Source organism: Delphinapterus leucas, chromosome 19 (genome assembly GCF_059928025.1).
Source record: "Delphinapterus leucas isolate spDelLeu-1000000601 "Yukka" chromosome 19, BTC_Dleu_Yukka2, whole genome shotgun sequence".
In the NCBI taxonomy this organism is placed as follows: domain Eukaryota; kingdom Metazoa; phylum Chordata; class Mammalia; order Artiodactyla; family Monodontidae; genus Delphinapterus; species Delphinapterus leucas.
In genome coordinates this window covers 69,893,775-69,914,180 of record NC_143147.1, presented here as the reverse complement: position 1 = coordinate 69,914,180, position 20,406 = coordinate 69,893,775, and the positions used below count along the sequence as shown (strand labels likewise).

Below are 20,406 nucleotides of genomic sequence, written 5' to 3'. Positions count from 1 at the left end.
GGCTGCCCCTCCCCAGTCTACAGAGGGGCAGCACCTGGAGAGGCTTCTCTCTCCTCACCCCCAGGCCCCAAGTTCTGGTTTTCTTCCTCCAGAAAGTCTCTCCATGCACTGGCTAGGCTTAGGCTCCAGCCTGTGTCCTCCACACAGACTGTCACCTGCCCGGCCTCCGCCGGCCATCCTTCCAACTCCTCTTGGCCAGGGCCCCGTGGAAACTTCACCTGATGCTGCCAGGCCCCCCTGAGGCCCCTTCCAGGCTCTCTTGTTCCCCAGCCAGGCCCTCTGCTCGGCCCATCACCCAGAGCCCCTTTATTTGTTCAATTAATGAGTGAATGGCTCGATCGACAAGGGTGGAATGGGGTGACAGGGCATCTAGACACCTGCATCTCCAGCTTGCCGGAAGTGGAATAAACTGCTCCGGAGGAGACGTTCAGGTGGACCCTGTCAACCAACCTGCCCCCAGGAAGGTGACGGTATTCCACCCCAAACCGGGCACAGCCCCGCCTCCAGATCCCCCCAGCAGAGGCTCCCGGGTGGGAGTGCCGCGCGGTCTACGTTCGGGGACTCAACTACAAACTACTCACACTGCTTGCGGTTCCTTAAATTTTCCTACTTGCTGGATGTGGTACATGAGGTCCCCGCCATTGACGTATTCCATGACGAAGTACAGCCGATCCTGAGGACCAAGGTTGACAGGTGAGCAGGCTGACAGCAGCAGGGTGGCGGCCTCCACTCTCCCAGCTGTGCTCTGCCGTCTCGTTAGTAAAACGTGGGCCGCACTGGCAGGTTTGCCCAGTAGAGTCGGTCACGGTTTTCTCCCCCAGATAAAGAATAAGTAATAAGCCCTATCGCGTGAGGCCCTTGGGACGCACAGAGTCACGACGTAACCCTGAAACGACGGGTTACGTCAACCTGTCCGCTCCCAATCAGAGGAACGGCCTCAAACCTTCCCTTTTCTCCTACACGCAGAACACACTTCTAAGTTAGGGACGGCGTGAAGGATCCATATGGGCCAATTACTTCGTTTTAACCAGTGTTCTGGTTCGCAATGTCTAGGAGGCAATGCCACAGTAAAGTAACCTGTTTACCCAGCTGCTCCTGAGAGCAAAGCTCGTGGTGAGGTCGGGCTTGTAAATTACACGTGCTCAGTGATGCTCACTGTGAGGGATGGGACTGTACGTGGAGAGGTTAACCCAATGTTCTCTTTATGCCCAAGTGTTGTTTTTCATTTTCTGTCACTGATATGCTAAGTGCTGGCCCCATGAAGCTCGTACATCACAGAACTAAGTAAATCTGCATATTTATGAGGACAACACGCTGGGACAGATAGGGAGACTGAGTGGGTGTAGGAGGAAGTAACTGCACGGCACAGGTAGCAGCTGACCTCTGCTCTCTTCCAGAAAACACCACCATTTCACAGAGGTTATTACACATTAAAGCAGTGCACAGGAAGAAAGAAAAATGATGCAACTGCTGCTAACAGCCAGGGAAACGGCTCTGGGAGCTTCAATCTCTCGCTTTCCTGTTACAAACTTTCATTTCAATTTTATTTCTCTGCTTTGTAGCTTTCCAGAGCTTAATCAGTGTAACCAGGGTTACGGGATCTGGGCTGGGTTTCTTTCTCTTCACTGCATATCGCTAACTTCCCCCCTTGGCGCTACCTAGGAGCTGCTGCTGGGAGCAGAGGGCCGGCCGGCTGCCGGCAGTAGGCTGACCCTCAGTGGCCGGGGCCCGACCCTGTGGCCCCACTGTCCACCCGAGGCTCCAGGGTGCTGCTCTGCTAGTAGCCACGACGGCTACTGAGTACTGAGCCACGTCTGCAGGACAGCCGCGGAGGCGTGCAGAGCCCGTCTTTGGGAATGGCCTCACTGTGGTGCCATCTAAATGTTTCTATTTCTTGTAGGTTACTCGCAAGCACCATGCCAGGGTCCCATGATCGGCTAACTAGTGCTTTGGAGATTGTTGTGTCCTCTCTTTAGTTAACCTGTACGGCAGGGCTCAGCAAACGTTTTCTGTAAAGGGCCGGACAGTGGACATTTTAGGCTGTGTGTGTCTTGTAACTGCGTGAATATTTTAGGCTCTGTGTGTGTCTTGTAACTGCTCAGCTCTGCCTTTGCAGAATGAAAGCGGCAGAGGCTGGGTGAGTGAAGGGCAGGGCTGCGTCCCAAGAAAACTATTCGTGGACCTTGAAATCAGAGTTTCATCTAATGCTCGCACGTTACAGAACAGTCCTTTCTCTAAACCTTTCTCAGAGCTCACGGGCCATACAAAACAGGCCAGGCGGCCACCCCCTGCTGTGCGCATTCCAGAACATACTCTGTCACGAGGGTGGGTCTCCTGATGCTCTGACAGCTGCACCGGGGGTCTTAATGAGCCAGGACTGTGAGTTACTGTTTTGTCTCTCTAAGTCTTAACACTGCCCGGTGTGCGTTAAGGAAACCTTTGCTCTAAGCATTCGCGGAACTAAATGGAACTAACACTAATTCTCTAAGTAGGGCACATCACAGAGGGGGATGCCCCGAATCCGCCAGTGGTACCCGGGCTGCTCGGCAGAGGAGGACGTGGGGCTGAGAGGTCCCCACGCTTCGTCTGTCCCCAGCCTCTTCCCAGGCGGAAGGCTGGCTCGGACTCCGAGGACGCTGTGCGGTTGGGGGCAGCTCCTGAGGGCCCTTACCACCGTCTGGAAGCAGGAGTGCAGCTGCGTCAGGAACGGCGGCTTGTCCGGCAGGGCCAGCACCCGCTTCTCCACCAGGGTGCACTCCACATCGTCGTCCTGGATCACCACGTCCTTCTTCAATATCTTGATGGCGTACAGCTCCTCCGTCCCCTTCCTGTCCGCCAGCATCACCTGCGGGCAGACCGAGGGCAGCCTGAACGCTCCCGGCACACGGCCGGCATGGGGGCGGGGAGCCGCTCAGGCCGTGCGTGCGGACTCGTCGATGTTAATAAAGCTCCACCCCGTGTGCCAGTTTTGAAATACTGCTCGTCGCCGCACAGGAAATTCCTCAGGCTGCCTAGTTTCTACGCTGCCGAGGTTTATACTCCTTGTGGGCTGTTGCCACACGAGGGCGCCACTGCAGCCGCTGAAAGGGATACTCGACATTCTCTGCAGGAGTCTTGCGTAAGGCACGTATTACAGGAGCATCCTCAGAGCAGAAATGTGACTGACCTTTGTACACTTCTCACAAGTGAGGAGCCAAGTCCAGAAAAAAGGGGGCAGGATCAAAATCAGTGCCTGGATCTATCATGAGATATGGGGCCAGAGAAGCAAACGTAGGTACACAGGCCGACCACTGAAGAAACCCAGTTCAGCATCTGTTAATGATCACGTTTGCTTACTATGAGTCAACATTTAATTTTTTTTTTTTTTTTTTTGCGGTACGCGGGCCTCTCACTGTTGTGGCCTCTCCCGCTGCGGAGCACAGGCTCCGGACGCACAGGCTCAGCGGCCATGGCTCACGGGCCCAGCCGCTCCGCAGCATGTGGGATCTTCCCGGACCGGGGCACAAACCCGAGTCCCCTGCATCGGCAGGCGGACTCTCAACCACTGCGCCACCAGGGAAGCCCCAACATTTAATTTTTAGTTGTGAAAACTACTCGTCCAACATTTTGGAGAACCCACTCCGTCATGCACCCAGAAACGGAGACACACCAGGAGCCTCGTGTGGCTTTTTGGATACAGTTGTTTTTAATGAAATGGAAGTGGGAAACCACTGAGAAACGTGTGCAGAGCACAGGGAATCCAAAGGGTTGCTCTGGAATCCTCGGGGAGAACAGGACTGACCCCAACGTTCTCTGCCAAAGCCCGGCCTTGTCGTGGACCCGGCTCTCTTACCTTCCCGAAGCTGCCCTTGCCCAGCACCATGAGGAAGTTGAAGTCGGTGAGTTTCACTCTGTCGAGGTTGTTGGAAGGCTGTCTCCTGTCAGGACTAATGACTTTGTTGCCAGCAGGGCCGAGCTTGGCTTTCTAAACAACAAGCACACACGTGAAAACCGTCATTCTCCCAGGGAAAAAAGTGACAGAAAACTCTGTGGCTGAGCTGGATACTGTGTGGAGATGGGATGGGGTGAGAGAGGGAACCAGGGTGATGAAGCATCTCTTCCTACCTCCGTGGCTATACTCACCCTAACGGCAACATTTTCAAAGGAGCAAAGAGTTGCCCGTACTCATCACAAGATGACTCTCTATGTCTTCTTTTAAAATAATTAATTAATTAATTTGGGGGCTGCATTTGGGTTGTTGCTGTGTGCGGGCTTTCTCTAGTTGCGGCGAGCAGGGGCTACCCTTCACTGCGGTGCGCAGGCTTCTCATTGCGGTGGTTTCTCTTGTTGCGGAGCACGGGCTCTAGGCGCCCGGGCTCAGTAGTTGTGGCTTGCGGGCTCTAGAGTGCAGGCTCAGTAGTTGTGGCCCACAGGCTTAGCTGCTCCGCAGCATGCGGGATCTTCCCGGTCCAGGGCTCGAACCCGTGTCCCCTGCATTGGCAGGCGGATTCTTAACCACTGCGCCACCAGGGAAGCCCGACTCTTTATGTCTTTAACCGAGAATCAAGTCACGGGACTCTGGCAAAGGGAGGGTTAATTCTCACCCAGGGATGGAAAGGTTAACTTCTTGGGGAAAACGGGGCTTTGTGACAGTTAGTGTAATAAAAGAAATAAACTGTGTGCTGACGCTTTCCTTATCTGCAGATTTTCCAACTTGAGTTTAATCTGCAGAAACCCATGCAGGAAGGGAGAGCGTGTCCTCTGGGGAACAACTGCTTAATGGCAGGCCGTGGGGATGAGTTATTGCTGCTTTAAAAGGCTCAGTAAGAAGAACAGAGGGTTGGTTTTTTTTTTTTTTTAGGTAAAGAGCTGGACTCATGAAGAATGGTGACGTAAGAGCATCTGGTTTCCCACGAAGCCCACAGTGCTCTTTGCACCTGAAGATTCCTGGGTCGTGACCTGTGAGTTACCCCAGGGAGTTCTCATCCACTAGACTCATGCAGTGTAAAGACCACCCCTCGGTACTCTCACGGGGAGTTAGAGTCTCAGGTCAGAGGTGAAAGGTGCAGAGGAGACAAGGCAAGGGGACCACACGGGGCATCTGGGCTGGTGGGGGAGCCCGTGGAGGCGCTGGAGCAGGTGCGGGCTTCCCCACAGGCTGAAATCCACCTGCCGGGGAGGCGCCGGTTGCCGGTCAGCAGCTGGAAAGGCAGCCCTGAGCCGAACGGCAAAGACTCTGGCTCTGGCCCTGTTCTTAATGAGGCGGTCCAGCAGATCTGAGCAAGGGCAGCTCTGGCCCCAGGGAGATGACAGGAGGTGGAGAAGGCTCTCGAGAGCTGTTGTGTATGACCAGAGCGGCCCCAGCCCTTGGGGGGAAACGTGGATTACTTCTTTAGCAGCAGAGGAGGCTCTCGAGGAATCACCCACCCTCCCCATGCGCAGGAGCCCCTCATGCACAGTTACTGAGTGAGCTGCTTGCAGCCGGCTCTGCTGGGGAGGTCTGCGTTTGCAGAAGGAGCCCGTCAGCCGCCTCCGCGGCCCCAGGCCCGGTCCCGCACTCGGCACGAGCTGTGCACTCAGCATTATGGTAGAAGGAAGAAAGAAGTGAAGCCCGATCGTGTTCATCACATGCTGGGCTGTTAGGTGACGCTTTTCTCTGATCAAAATAACCCATTCGTAGAGAGATCAAACCCTGGGGCTTGAGTGCCAGCTCGGATGAACTGAGTGAACCCATCTAAGCAGAGGCACTAAAACATGGGGGAAGGATGGCCCAACTCTTTTGCTTCAAGGCTGGAAGTAGTTATAAGGCAGTTGTACTAGGGCTCTAGTGACAGCGCATGTGCGAGGTGGCGGGAAAGACGCGTGAACCTGGGACCACTGGAAACACAGATGCTCCAGAGAAACAAAACCTGAAGGAGACCTCAGCAGGCCTCCCCGTTGGCAAAGGGTGGAAGGAGTTTTCAGACAGACTTGTGAGGAGCCAGGACGTAACCACGTGGGTTACATTCACTCCCCTCAACTGCAGGACCACCCCGTCCTCCAAACATCAGCCCAAGAACGATTCCAACTTGATAAGCCTTCTCGTTTGTGCCTAAATTTAGATAATCAGGAAGTTCAAGACGGGAATACCAACTGTGCTCCTCTATTCCGTTCTTCCGATGGCCACAAAGAAAAAAGGGATCAGAAAGCGGTACAGAGACTTTAATTTCATCGGGAACTTCACGATGACGTCTGAAAAGGCCCAGATGCAGTGGCCTCACGCTCGAGGTGCTGGAACAGCTGAGAGGGAGCAGGAACATGCCTGCTGCCGCCGGGCGCAGCTGAGGCCCTGAGCAGGTGCCCCTGGTGGCCCCGGTGTCCTTGCCCAACCGTCCCTGCCCCTCCCTCCTCTGGCGCTTCAACTCCAGTGCAAGAGGAGACACGGGCTGATGCAGCGAGGCCTCCAACCTGACGCGGGGCTCACAAGCCCGCATCCGCCGCCTGTACCAGGGCCGCGGCCTCGGTCTCATTCCAGGGACAGGATACCCCTGCAGTCAGGTGCTCGGGGACCTCTGAAGCCGGATGCTGCTCTGAAATCAGTGTGTAGGGTCTGGGATGGACGACTGGCCACGAGCGACCCTGACTCCAAGGCGGACCACGAGCCCGTGGCCACGGTCGGCCCCCAGCGCGGGGAGGCCCCCCGCCCCAGGCGGCCGGAGGAAGAAGCAGCCTGGGGCCCTCAGGCAGCGGCCCTGCCCCCGAGTGCAGTTCACCCCACAGACCCCTCGGCCTCAGCCCGCCGCCCAGGCTGCCCCCCGCCCAGGCCCTGCGGCCACCGCAGCTCTGGGCTTTCAAAGCAGCTCTCCGAACGGCAGAAAATCCCACGAGCTCAGAATCTCATTATTCTGGGCGGGCCTGACCTGGGGTGGAGGAGACCCCGGTGGGCCCCTCGGGAGCCGCGTCTCTGGGGGCGGCAGCGAGGCCTGGGGGCCGGAGGGCTGAGGACCCCAGGAGGGGCGTGGGCACTGGCCTGGCCCCCGCCTTCTCACCCGCCCCCCCAGGCTGTCTGCGTGCGGCTCCGCCCCGGCCTGTGCCCCTCCCCAGGGTGCAGCTCACCTGTCACGTGGTCCTGCCCCTCTCCCCCGTGGCGCCCTGGTCTCCTCCTAACAGCTCCCAGGGCTGCTGGCGAGTATTTATTTACCGCGTCTTTATGTGACTGACGTCTCACTCGACAGCGACCCTGTCACGCCAGATCCGCCTCCCGACTCGTCCAGAATCCGCCCTCTCCTCGACCTCTCTGGCCAGTCCGGTCACCACCCCCCTCGCCACTCGCTGGTCTCCCCGCTTCCACCCTACCCCCCGTCCGCTGCCTGCAGGGATCCTCTTCCAGGGGATCCCGTCCTGGTCCCTGACGGCCTGTCTGGCGGAGAGAAAGGCCGAGCCCTCCCAGTGGACGAGGAGTCCTGGCTGGCCTAGCTCGGACCTTAACCGCCGCCCCTCTGGCCGTCTGTCCGGCCTCGGGTCTTTGGTTGGCGCCTTGCTGTCTGGTTTGTCCCCAAATCCAGCTCAAGCGGCACCCCTCTGTCACCCTGATGTCTCCATCCTGAGATCTCCGACCTGGGGCCGACACGGTCTGTGACCTGTCCACGTGCCCTGAACCTCTGGCTCTGCGCCCCCGTGCCTGCCTGGACTGGCCCACAGCTGCTGTCACGGATGTCACGTCACGCCACGTTTCCCCGGCAGGGCTGAGCCCCGTTCCCAGGTGAATTCTCGTTCTCAAAACCTTGTGGCAGAGCCGGCTTCCAGGAGGACCTCAACACACACCTGTACCTTCTTCTTGGGTTTGCTGATCTGTCTTCCTCACTAGACCGTGAGGCCCCGGGAGACAGGGCCCATCTTACTCATCTCTGTGTCATCAGACTCAGCGGTCGTGCGGCCCGTGCTTATACACTCACTGAGCATCTCATTCACTCACTCAGACACGTGAACTTGCAGGGAGCAGTGGGACTGACAGAATCGGACGAGGCCAAACCACGAGCTGTAGGTCAGCTGCAGCTGGGGCTCGTGGGGGAGATGACAAACGTTAACACAGAAAGGTAGCAGTTACCAGGTGGTCGCTTCCGAGAGCTGGCCCTGACGCCGTGCATCTGGACGTTCATACCTGGTCACGATTCCTTCCCTCACGCCGTCACGGGTCAAGCTGGGGCAGCCACAGGGCAGGGCCGCGAGGGCGTCCCTGCCTTCAGGGAGGATGACCACGTGGTGACCCTCCCCAGAGGCCACGCCAGTCCGGCCAGCAGGCCCTTGCGAGAGCTTCTCTGCAGGGACGCGCCTCCCGTGAGTGGACTCGCTGGGATCTTGGACTGAAGAACAGCAATGACCTTCTGAGCCCAACCGGCCTCCGAGCAGGACAGAGACCTGCCCTTCCCGGCCTGCATACTGTTGACAGAACTCCGGGTGTCAGGAACGTAATTCAGACTCCACCAGGAGTGCAAACAAAATCAATATATGTCCAGGGATACAGGGTCTCACGGGAGAGCTGTGGGCAAACCCATGAGGCATCAGAATAATCGTGCTGACATCTCTCGCTCACAGCAACGTAAACATGACCCGGCCCAGTCTGATGCCCCGCGGGGCCCGTGAGCAGATGGGAATCCACATCACGGAGACCGGAAAGCCGGTTACCTCCTGAAGGCTGAAATTCAGAGGAGAGAGAACATCACCAGGGCTGCCGATGCCCCATGCTGAGGAAGCTCAGATCCTGAGTGAAGGAAGCTGATGCAGGGCCGGGCTCTGAGCCGCATCCGATGGCAGGGAGCTGCAGTGAGACCCCGTCCTCCACCCCGCAGGTGGGACGCCTCGGCCCTGACGTCCTGTGTTAATTTCTCTAGCAAGCAGCAGCCCGGAGTCCGCAGTGCGAGTCCCAGCTCAGCACACGGCGTGTGGCCGGGCACGAGCCCCCGAGCCCCTCGAGCCTCTGGTCCATCCTCTGTGAGACGGGGTGACCCTGCTGGCCTCCCTCTCGCCAGGCTCTTGGGAGGAGCACGGTAACTGGTACCCAGCAAGGGCTCGACGTGTGGCACCTCTCATTTTTCTTCCTAGTCACCTCCATTTTCCCAAGAGGGCCCAGTGGAGCCCCAGCAAGAGTGTCTGCTCAGCACACAGTGGGTTTTCAGAACCCCCGGGTCCTCGCGTGTGACTTCAGAACACGGTAGCACGTATTCCACAAATATCTGTGTGTCCGTCATGCCTCAGACATGGGGGCTAGGTGCTGAGGAAACCAGGTCAATAAGTAGCCTCTCCTCTGAAGAACCTGCAGTGCAAAGGTCCTGTGGTCCGTGGACCGGCCACATCGCCATCACCAGGCGGCTTGTCAGAAATGCAGCCTCTCCACCCCACCCCAGATCCACCAAATCAGAACATGCTTTTCCAACAAGACCCTCAAGTGATTCCTGCACACATTTAAAGCTTGAGATGTGCTGATCTAAGACAATCGAAATGTTTCTCCCCCAGATGCAATGATCCCAAGACTGTTTTCGCCTCTAAACACCTTCAATTATCACATAAATCAAGGGCAGCTCTGGAAAGAGCCCCTGACTTGGATTCTAAAGAGCTTGGATCAAATCTTGGCCTTATCCATATTCGCTGTGTGAGTGTGCGCAGATTACACGGCCTCTCTGGGGCTTGGGTCCCTCACGTTTAATACGGGGGTGATACGACCTCTACATCCCTGGGCGATGCTGCAGATGAAACGAGGAATCCTTTTCGAGAGCCACCACCACAGCTCCTCAGAGCACACCCTTCAGCTTGGTCTCCTTTCCTTTGCCCCGGGAGGGAGACACTGTCGGTGCCTACCCCAGGCTCCTGGCACACACCTGCTCCCTGACGGTGGGTCAGAGGCCTCTGTGAGCAGCTGCAGGCTGCCTGGTGCGTGGATCGGAAACCCTGTGCCCCGTGGGTACGTGTCGGGGCTGCAGACAGACTCCCCAGGGGCTCGGGACCTGTGGGGAGGTCGAGGCATGTCCCCGGGGGCTTCCGTGCCCTCCTGGTGGGCAGGACAGGAAACGGGTCTCAGCAACTGCTCACCCCGATTTCTGAAGAATCTTATGTAGCCCCCGAAGAGGCTGGGCTAGGACTAGGTGCAGGAAAAGACCTCAACTTATTAAAATGCATAGAAAGTTTTAAAAGAGGAAATACAAATGGAAACTATGTATAGTGTTGCAGAATACAATAGCGACTTTAAACGCTGAAGCTTTAGCGTGCCCTTTTTTTTTTTTTCAATTAGACTGAAACACAGCATGGTTTATCGGCTATGATTAAACAACTGAGAACCCAGGATCCTTAGGTTCCTTGAAAGATGGCATATCAGCGTGAGGCCCAGTCTGGTATCATGGTGCTAACTGGATTACCAGGACTCGAGAACAGGCAGTACTGTTTCCCCGTCGGAAAATTTACTAATAGCCAACGTGTGTCTCATTTTATACGACAGATACATTCTTGTGAAGTCATAACCGCCTGCCATCATTGAAGGGGTTCACAATTTAAAGGACTCCTAGTGTGGCGTCTCTGTAAATCACACAGAGCGAGTCGGAATACTGTAGAGGCCCCCAGTGGGTCTGTCCTGCAATCACACAGCCTTTGGGGAACCCTCTGAAGTTTGCTTTCCCGTTTAACTACATTCTAGTCGTTCCTATTTGGTAAAAGTGTTTCCGATAACACACACAGTATTTGCTAGCATAGTAGAAAATATGGCTTTGATGAATATATTTACCATAGATGTTTGTAAAGTGTAGAGAGAGGAACCTGACGACAGAAGGTTCTTCCTATTCTAAGATTCCGAGGGCAGACAGGCCAACAACGACCAGGTGTAGGGGCAGAAGAATAATTGTAAATTTCTTCTACAATTTTTTTTCTGCTATAAAAATGTTCTGTGTCTGTATCTGTACATCTGAACAACCTGGCAATGTAAGACTGATGGTGCTTTGGTGCTCTGCTCCATCAACCAGGGCGTGGGTAACAGAAAGAGCCAGGCCACGTATAACCACGGGCCCCACACAGCAACCTGCCTCTAAGGTGACGTGCTCACCTGCAACCAGAGCAACGTCAATTACCTACCACTTAGTGTGGAATCTAAAATACGACACAAATGAACTTGTCTACGAAACAGAAACAGACTCACAGACACAGAGAACAGACTGGTGGTTGCCGAGGGGAACGGGGTGGGGGAGGGAGGGATTGGGAGTTTGGGGTTAGCAGGTGCAAACTAGTGTATATAGGATGGATGAACAAGGTCCGACTGTATAAGCACAGGGAACTATATTCAATATCCTGTGATAAACCACATGGAAAAGAATATGAAAAAAGAACATACATATGTATAACTGAATCACTTTGCTGTACAGCAGAAATTAACAGAACGTTGTAAATCAACTACACTTTAATAATTTTTTTTTTCTTTTAAAAGAGAAATCAAGTGGTTTCAGGAGAAGAAAACCACAAAGGAAAGCGTTTTCCATGACACTGTTAATGGAGCACGTCCTGTGTATTTCTCATAAGCCACAAGTCACGGCTATTACCTCGACTCAGTAAGTGGGCAACGGGTTAAGACGATGCTACTTAATGGGCATTAGAGCCTCCTGGGTAGCACAGTCAGAGTAAATAAAACGCCTGCTGCTCTCTGGCTAAATAATTTTTCATCTTCTGGAACATGCCAGGCATGCTTGCTGCCCGAGGGTCTCTGCACTTTCTCCTTCTCTACCCACACGGGCAGGGCATTTTCCCGTCTCTGCTCAGGTGATGCTTTAACCTCGAGGCTTCAACATGGCACCCTGTCGTCCGTCAAGCTCTCCTCACTACCTATTTATATATTTCTTTCTCCCTTTGTCAGAAGGAGGGCGGGAACCTCATTTGTTCTGTTCACTGATGTGTCTCCAGTGCCCAGGAGAGAGCCCAGGGTGGAGTGATCCTCAAATACTTCTAGACTGAATGGAAGGATTGGGGAAGGCAATCCCTTCGAATATGAAACTTTATAAAAGGCAGAGTTATTGCTTTTAAATAATTTCTATAAGAATGCTGCTTCTTGTTATAAAAGTAATACATGTTCAGTTTAGAAAATTTAACTGGCATGGATAAGTTAAAAAAAAAGGCAATTTAAAATATCCATTATTTTAATCACGAGATAATCACTGTGAACATTTTGTGAGATACGCTTCTAAACCCTCTCTCCTCATGTTTTCGTATTTGACCTGCACACAATTCTATTGTTTGTAACCTGTCTTTCCCCTGTGTACGATGTGATCTTTTTAAGCTACAGGCGCTCTTCTACCGCGTGGCTTTAGGGACTGTGTGATGCCCCCCGCATCACTGTGCGGCTCTCCTGCACTTGGTCTAACTATTCCCCTAGTGTTGGACACCTAGGTTGTTTCCAATTTCCACTGTCATCAACGTGCAGATGAACCATTTTGTAATCCACATCTCTGTGCAACCCCGATCTCCCCAGGATAGGTTCCTGCTGTGGAATTGCCAGGTCAAGGGGTCCTGGTATTGCAAAGGCTGGTACACAAGGCCGGACGTTCAAATCTGGCCACGGAAAGTCAGAGAGAAAGGGGGGAAACCCAAAGCCTCAGGGCAGACTCATCCCTGAAGGCAGGATCTTGGTTTCTTTTAGGTCCCATGTCTAATTCCGTGGTTGGAATCCCTAACAGCACTTCCTTTTCAGATTTGGCTTCGTCTATGTGCTTTATATCAGCCGCCAAGATGGAAGCACACCTTCACCTCCAGATAACGTGGAGAGCAGTCTTGGGAGAGAAGTTAATTGGCTCAGAGAGTTTAACAGTGGTTCTTAGGTAAGCGAACCCCTCAAGTAACCCCACGTCCTCGACTCGGAAGTACAATCCAAACTGCAACTGCAACCTCCCTGCAACCTGTGTCCTCCTACACACCTGTGTGGACACCTGCCCACTAGAGTCCTCTCCTAGATTTGGGAATCACGGGGAGACAGCAAATCACAGGTGTGTGCCATTCAGCTGTGGGCAGGGGCCTCAGAACCAGAGCCCTGCAGCCACAGAAAGTCCTTGAAAAGGTCAGACCTGCCTATGGTCCAGTTGAAGATGCTCCTGTCCAGAAAGCTAACTCTGCTCCGCAGGGCCACGGAGCTGGGTCATGACCGCACCGGGCGGGGGAAGAGAAGAACGCTACCCTCCTCTACATCAGTCCTTGAGACAGGGCCCTGGGTCATCCCGCAGAGGGTCATTCCCCGGTGCTAAGACTGAGGGAGCTTTTAGTATTTGAAAGAAGTTGGAAATAAGCTACTCAAGGCCACCCGTGTTACAGATGAGGAAGCTGGGGCCCAGGGGGCCTAGTGGATGTGTCTAAATCAATTTTCCTCCCTAGCTTCTGAATCCAACAGCCTGATCTTTGAATTCAGTGCTCACCCTCCTACATCTAGGGTAGGCAAACGTTTTCCATAAAGGGACAGAGATTAAGTGTTTTCTTTGCAAGCCAAATACCGTTTCCGTCGTAGCTACTCAGCTCTGCCGCTGCAGTGGGAGAGCTACGTGAATGAGCTCTCGGGTGAACGAGCATGGCTGTGTTCCAATAAAACCTTATTCACAAAAACAGGCAGCAGCCAGGATCCGGCCTGTGGGCTGCAGTTCGCCTACTCTTACCCTCAGTCACACAGGTTCCCAAACCGTTCATCCTCGTTTGCAGTTAGATCTAAACACAACGTCTCTCTCCTCGCTAAGCGAGCAGAACGGCAACAATTAAGAACCTCAAGTGCACTTGAACTAAATTACTACTCAGCCTCTTCCACGACCAGCACCGGAAAAAGCTGCTTTGCAGCCAAACAGCGTGGCGAGCGGAGTACTTGTTCGGTAGAGCAAACATTTCTGGGGAAACCGCATTAAGTCATTTTCTGAATGAGAAGCATTTGAACGGACACGTCCACTCAGGCTGTCGCTGCTGCTGCACTCGCAGGCAGCCAGCAGGCCTCTGTTGTCATGGCAACCGAGCCACACTTCCGGGAGACACGCTGGACCAGTGACACATCAGCACTTTGCCCACCGTGGAAAATACAAAGCGTCTGGTTCATCTGGAACCGGGTGTTACACACCTCTCTCCGGTGTCCGGCTGCGCTGTTTTTCTGCAGGCAACCTAGTTCCCCCCCGCATCTCCCAGATTTGTCCGTTGATCGCCGACACACACCTCAGGCAGGCTCATCCACGACCGTCAGGTGGTAATAGTACGACTGGTCTCACCTGCTACAAAGGTCCTGGAAAGGCTGCCGATCTTAGTTCTCCCCAGTGGCTGAGGATCCAGACTTATGTGAGGAGCTGGAACCAAAAACTTTAGCCTTCCTAAGTTGTTCCATCTGGAAAAAGACCGTCTTTGACCAGGGAGCTGAGGGCACACACCCGTCTAATGCCAACCTTAGAGGAAACCCTAAGGGGAGTGCTCACAGCCACAGCACATCACTGGCAAAGGATCTGGGGCACTTAGTAATTTTTTGAAACCTGTATCCTTCTCCTGCTACAAACACACCCCTCTGGGATCAACACGGCACCGGCTTTGTAAGTCGGCTGGGGCAGGGTCAGAGCCGAATGAACTCACGAAGCCATCAAAGTAAATGACTTTCCAGACTGCCGGCAATATTGCTTAGAAGTGGGGGAGCCTTCTCTGTGCTAAGAAAGCGGAGTAGATGTGAAGTGGGCTGGACTCGGCACGAGCAGACTGCAGGAACCACTGGGACCTCAAGGAACCCCGGGCCTCCTCCCCTTTGCAGGACCATGATGATTCCCTAAAATCAAGGAACAGCTGGGAGCCCAAAGTGAGAACCTCATCTTCATGCCCATCAAAAAATAAAGAGGTGCAGAGTCAAGTTCACTGCTGTCTTCTGGGTGCAGGTTTTCGTGCTCTTTTATTTGCAAATCTTTACTGCCCTCTTGTGGTATTTATTTTCTGGACCGATTGCATTTTGACTGGACTCTTAGCAGAAATACGCCCAAGTTTACTAGTCTGGCCTCACAGAGGTAAAGTTCCCTTAAATGCTGCAAAATGGCACAAATAAGCTGCAAGTATACCTTCCCGGCTCTACCTTTACAGGGGACGACTCAGATCTCACGTGAGAACCAGGCCTTTGCGCGATGCCTATGCAATGTGTGCTGATGCCCGAGTATGTTTCAGAGTCGCCATGTACGTGATTTCTAGAAAACAACAAAAACCAACCACTTTTAGCCGTCTCTGTGTCCTGAATCTCTTGCCAAACCTCTGACTGGGCCCAGACTCTGCAAACCACAGATGCAAAACGTGGCGACAGGGAGGCTGTGAGGGTCGAGGGGGCTGGCTGGTGTGGTGCCTGAGACCCCGCTGTATCTATCTTACAGGAAGAAGCACAGAATAACCTGGGAAATAAAGAAATGCGGAGAGTCACAGGAGGGCAGAATTCCATGAAATGGCCACCCCTGGGGAAAGTCAACTGGCGTTAAGCGATCACAGAATGTCAGCTCCCGAAAAACAAACAACAACAAAAACCCAAACCGTAACTGGCGATAAAGCCCAGATCCTTGGGGAAAGTTCCAGACATTTCATCGCCGTTCAGCTGCTGCAGGCAAGGTGGGAAGGACCGGGCACCTAGCAAAAGAGGTTGGAAACTTGATCCCCGTGGAGGTAAAGACAGAAAAAAATATGATCCTTTCCCTAAAACGCTGAATACGTTTGCTCAATTACTCAATTTAAATTTTTTCTAAGATGCCTCTAATTGACAGCAGCAAGCATTTTGAAAGCGGGACTGACTGCAATTAAATTTAGTACAACATTTCCATAATCGTTGATTTCATCCTATCTTCGCTGAGCGTTTTTAAACTGCACCAGTCTTTGAAAAGGAGGGACCTAATTATAGCTCAATGGGACACCTGCTTCCGAGACTGGCGGCAGCTGCGCTGTTCTGGGCTGTCCCCTCACGCCACCGCCCCACGTGGTAATCAGCTGACAGGGGACCTGGGGGGCGACATGGATGGGAAGGACCAGCTCCGGCACTGCTGACCTCTCCGGGGCCTCGGTTCCTTCATCTGTAAAACGGACTCAAATTCCCTGCCTCCTCCTGTGTAGGGACCCCCGCCCCGTTTACTCAGGAGCTGCTGCCGAGCTGCAGTACCGGAAGGATTGCACCCCGAGGCCGCGGCGGAGCGGAGAGGACGGACGTGAGGGGACGAGGCCCCCTCCCCAATGGCTGGGAGCTCCCAGCCACCCTCAGGACGCACGGCCGACAAGCCACGGCGTCTGCTCTGAGGGTCTCGTTTCCAGGCCCGGAGGAGGCCCTTGAGGACGAGCTTTGGGGGAGAGGATGTCTCTGCCCCGGAAGCGGACGGGAGTCTTGTGTCAACAGGCCGGGGAAGTAAAATGTAAGTGAATTCAGTTACCGTGACCCCAGGGGTCCCCACAGGCTGCCGGGACCCGGGGAAACGTGGCTCAGAAAAGGACCAGGCCCGGTGAGGACCGAGATGGTGGCTGGGTCGCCCCCCTCCACCCGCCCCCCCTCCAGGGCAACTGGTCACACGCTCCTCTCCAGACGCCAACCGAGAGCACTGGTCCGGGGTGCCGGCCGTGGACCGACTACCGACAGGTCTACGCTCAGAAAGAGCCACAAGGGGAAGACTGGCTCACAAGCCAGCGAGGGTGCTGCCACGAAAAGAGATGTGAACAAGTGACGGGACCCCACTGCCACCGCCGGGTCAGGGTGCCCTCCCCACATCCAGGTGACATTTCCCTTCTCAGGTAGAGTCACCTGGGTTCCTTGTCCTAAGACCCCATAACAAAAGGTGCAGGAAACATAAAACACACACCCAGCACAAAGCGAGATGGCAGAGGCTTCGCGGCCGGCACCTCCTGCCCCTGTTTTTAGGTGACCTCTGGGCAGGAGGGTCTCCCTGCTCAGCTGCAGGCGGGGGCCGAACCCGCTCCCCCGAGAAGGGCTCCGTGTGCCGGGTGCACCCAGGGCCCCGAGTCAGGCCCACGAGCCGCTGAGAAAGCCCAACAAAGGAAGGTTCCTTTCACTAGGTGACAGCTTCTCAGGAAACACTGATGCACAGGGGCACGCCCACCAGGGCTGCAGCCCTGAGCCCTGAGCCCGCGGCAGGACGCAGGGAGGGTGCCGAGAACAACGGCGGCGGCAGACGCACCTCGGTGCGCCTCGTTCTGGGCACTTGTGACACCTACCCGTTTAAGCCTCTGCCCGACCCTAGGAGGTGGTACTTGAATCGTCCCCATTTTAGACCTGGACACACTGAGGGGACTAGGACGGCCACAGGGCTTGGGCTGGTGGGGCTGGGTTTGAACCCGGGCAGCCTGGGGCTTCGGAAGGTGCTGCCGGCCGGCGGGGGAGGGCAGTCCTTCTGGAGGGGACGCCCCTCCCCGGAGCTGGAGGGGCCACGGTCACCGGCCAGCGGGGGCCCAGGGAGGTGAAGCCCCCACTCTAGCCCTTTCTTCTCCTTTCTCTCTATTTCCCTTTCCAGCCACATCGGAGTTTTGCACCAGCTTTTCCTGTCTGCTGGGAAACACAGCCCCATAGTATGGGTATTAACTCTCCGTGGAATAGCGAAGTTCCCAGTACAGTAACAGACAGAACGACACTGCGCAGGCACGCCGCAGCACTCAGAAGCCCTCTGGGCCACGGTTAGGATCCGAGGACCAGGTGTGAGTCCAGCTCATCAGAGAAGGGAGAGGGGCCCTCATTTGAAATGACGGGTGTCAGACGGCAGGCGGTCTGTCCGTCTGGAAGCAGGAGGTGACTCCACGCCCGGGATGACCCAGAGGCGCCTGCCTGCTCTGAGGACGCAGGGTGTTTTCACTCGGGGGGCGCAGGGGGGCGGGGGGCAACGCTGCCCAGGGGCTCAGCATACTCAGGAGTGGCCGACCTCTGGAGATGTTCCTCGAAAGCGGACATGCCGCGTCGTGTGACAACATTTTAAAACACACACAACAGGAGGGCAGCGACATGACAGCTACCACACTCTGCAAAGACTTGTGAAACCTCAAAGAATATTGTTTTCCTCCCCATTCCCAGTCACCTGGGTCACTAATCTCTCGCGGCCCCTTCAGGAGACACGCCTGTAGTGTCAGGTACAAGTTCTGGAGATGAGAAACTTCAGAAACATGACTTATTAGATGTTTTCTTTAGTACAGTGCTTTTGAAAGACTATTAATGTTGATTGTAGCTTAGGGTAGGGGTGGGACTTCTTCTTGCAAATTTTGTGCCCAAGTGTTGGAGCGTTTCAATTTTCCACTTGCTTCCAATGTGAATATGCTGTAACAATCTCAGGCTGATTTAAATTATTAACAAGAGCAATACACTGAGAACACAGCTGGTATGTGGCCCTAACCAGCTCCCCAAAAGACAGCGGTGTTGTCAGAAATGACAATAGAGCAGATTTTTAAAATAATTTACATGCAAGTTGAAAAATTCCATTGGATCCTTTGGGGACAGAATGGTTGATTAGGTTACAACAATTACATGAGTTGGGAAGAAATGAGAAAAACATGAAATACAGGTAGGAGTATGAAGCCAGGCATGTGGAACATCACAACAATTGGGTGATTTCAGCCCATGATATATTTCCACTAATCTTGCAGATCAGCACACACACGTAGTGCAAGTACGTCGCACTGACTGCATGCTAATGTAGGTGTAATGCCTAAATCAGATTGGAAGTGGGTCTTGATATGTGATTAGAAATACGTGTTACCAGAAAGAAAGGAAAATGTGTTGTCAGTTTACAGATGCACTCTTTCCGTTCATGTGCTGCTTTCCAAATTGGCTTGAACTTCTCATGAATCACTCATAGGAGATTTCACTATTTCCCTGGCAAAACTTTAAAGGCACCTAATGTGACGATGGGGGAGGCCTGGAATATCCTCTGGGTGGTTGACACGCAAGCGTTTTCCTTGCTGGGGCGCCGTGGCCGTTTGGACAGGACCCAGTGGGCACGAGTTTCTAGCTACCAGGACACACAGTGCATCCTTCAGAGTGGGGAGCACGGCTGGGGGCTCAGGCCGGGGGGCGGGGCACAGAAACCGGGCAAACGTTTTTGTGGGAGGGAAGGCGGGAGAGGACAGGGTGGCGGAAGCACTACCTCTAAGAGGCGGACGTGACACCCTGGGAAAGGCAGGAGAGGGAGAAAGACTGCGAGGTTAGCAGGGCAAGTGCTAGCTACACAGGAGGACAGCAAAGTGGGTTCCATGCACCGTAGGCCCCGCTGACAATGCAGACAAAGAGCAGGGGAGAGACGGCGGGAAGGAAGGTGGGTAGCGCTCGGCGCTCGCGGCTGCAGGTCTGCCGCGGGCCCCTGCAGGGCCGGGAACTAACCCTTCCCCAACGAACCGTGTCAAACCACAGAGGCCGTGACCCTTCTCTCTTCTTCCTCGTGGCGTCTGTGCGGCCAGACGTGGCATCATGGCAACAGCTCCACAATATTCACGTGTTTCCTTTGCTTTCGGCCAATCCGCGGGACGGGGTGATGGGACACAGGGGTGCTGGTTAGTCGAGTGTTTGCGGTGCTAACAGCCAGTTACCAGGTCTCTTTACACACAGATCGCTGTTACTCCATGAACAAGAAAAAAACCAAACCCACCTGCCACTAAAACTATGTGTAACGACATGTACTTTTTCTTGATGATTCAGAAGGCCCAAGGTTACTGGCGAAACGTAAAAGCATTGAGCAACTCGTTAGCCAAGTTCTGGTTGACCAAATGCCAGGTATCCACCAGGTTTGACTCCTCAGGCGGACATCTGTTCACCTTTCAACTTCTAAAATAAGCCATCATGACTGGAAAACTTTACTTTTCTCAAGTACTAATGTGAGAAAAGCAAGTGGAGACCATCTTAACAGAGAATTCTACACAAGCAGTCATGGGATTCATTCTCCAAGTTCATACAGCGTGTGGGTCAGCTGCTGGGAGAAAATGTGAGGGAGGCTGATTTTCTGAACCCAAATTCCACAGCCTGAAAGGGTCACGACAGCCCTGATCCTGAGCAGAGAGGAGACCAGAGACAACTGGATGATATTTTGTGCTCGGAAGACTTTGCCCACAAAGACAGGGCACTGGGCAGCTTGTGAATTTCACATCTGTTTTCCACAGGTCTGGATCGATGAGCTTCTATTACATCTTAAAATTATGGCCGTCTAAATCTGTGATCACAAATCTATTTATAATTATTCTCAAAACAGGGCATTTTATTCCAATCCCCAAAGCTCTATTTTAGGCTAGAGATCTTAATCCACATCCAGATGAAAAGGAACCAACAAGAGAAACAGAAACACCCTCCCTGGAATCCTGGTGCTGGAAAGGGCTGCGGACGAAGTTCAAGCTTGCCTTTCTGTCCTGCAGCTTCCGTTAGAGTTGCCCAATCTCTGCCTGAATACCTCGAGGTAGCGAGGTCTCCAGATTGGCCGA

The 20,406-nt window shown here is 54.1% G+C and overlaps 1 protein-coding gene across 4 annotated transcripts in view; it reads right to left on the bottom strand.

Moving 5' to 3' along the window:
• Positions 1-20,406, bottom strand: part of PRKCA (protein kinase C alpha) — a 370,931-nt gene that overhangs the window by 44,165 nt on the left and 306,360 nt on the right. For all 4 annotated transcript variants that reach the window (XM_022589847.3, XM_089901750.1, XM_030762139.2 and 1 more), the window contains 3 exons: positions 3,833-3,964; positions 2,672-2,845; positions 582-673 (listed from right to left, as the gene is read on the bottom strand). In XM_022589847.3, the coding sequence (XP_022445555.1) occupies positions 582-673; positions 2,672-2,845; positions 3,833-3,964 (398 nt within the window). The remainder of the gene's footprint in view (positions 1-581; positions 674-2,671; positions 2,846-3,832; positions 3,965-20,406) is intronic.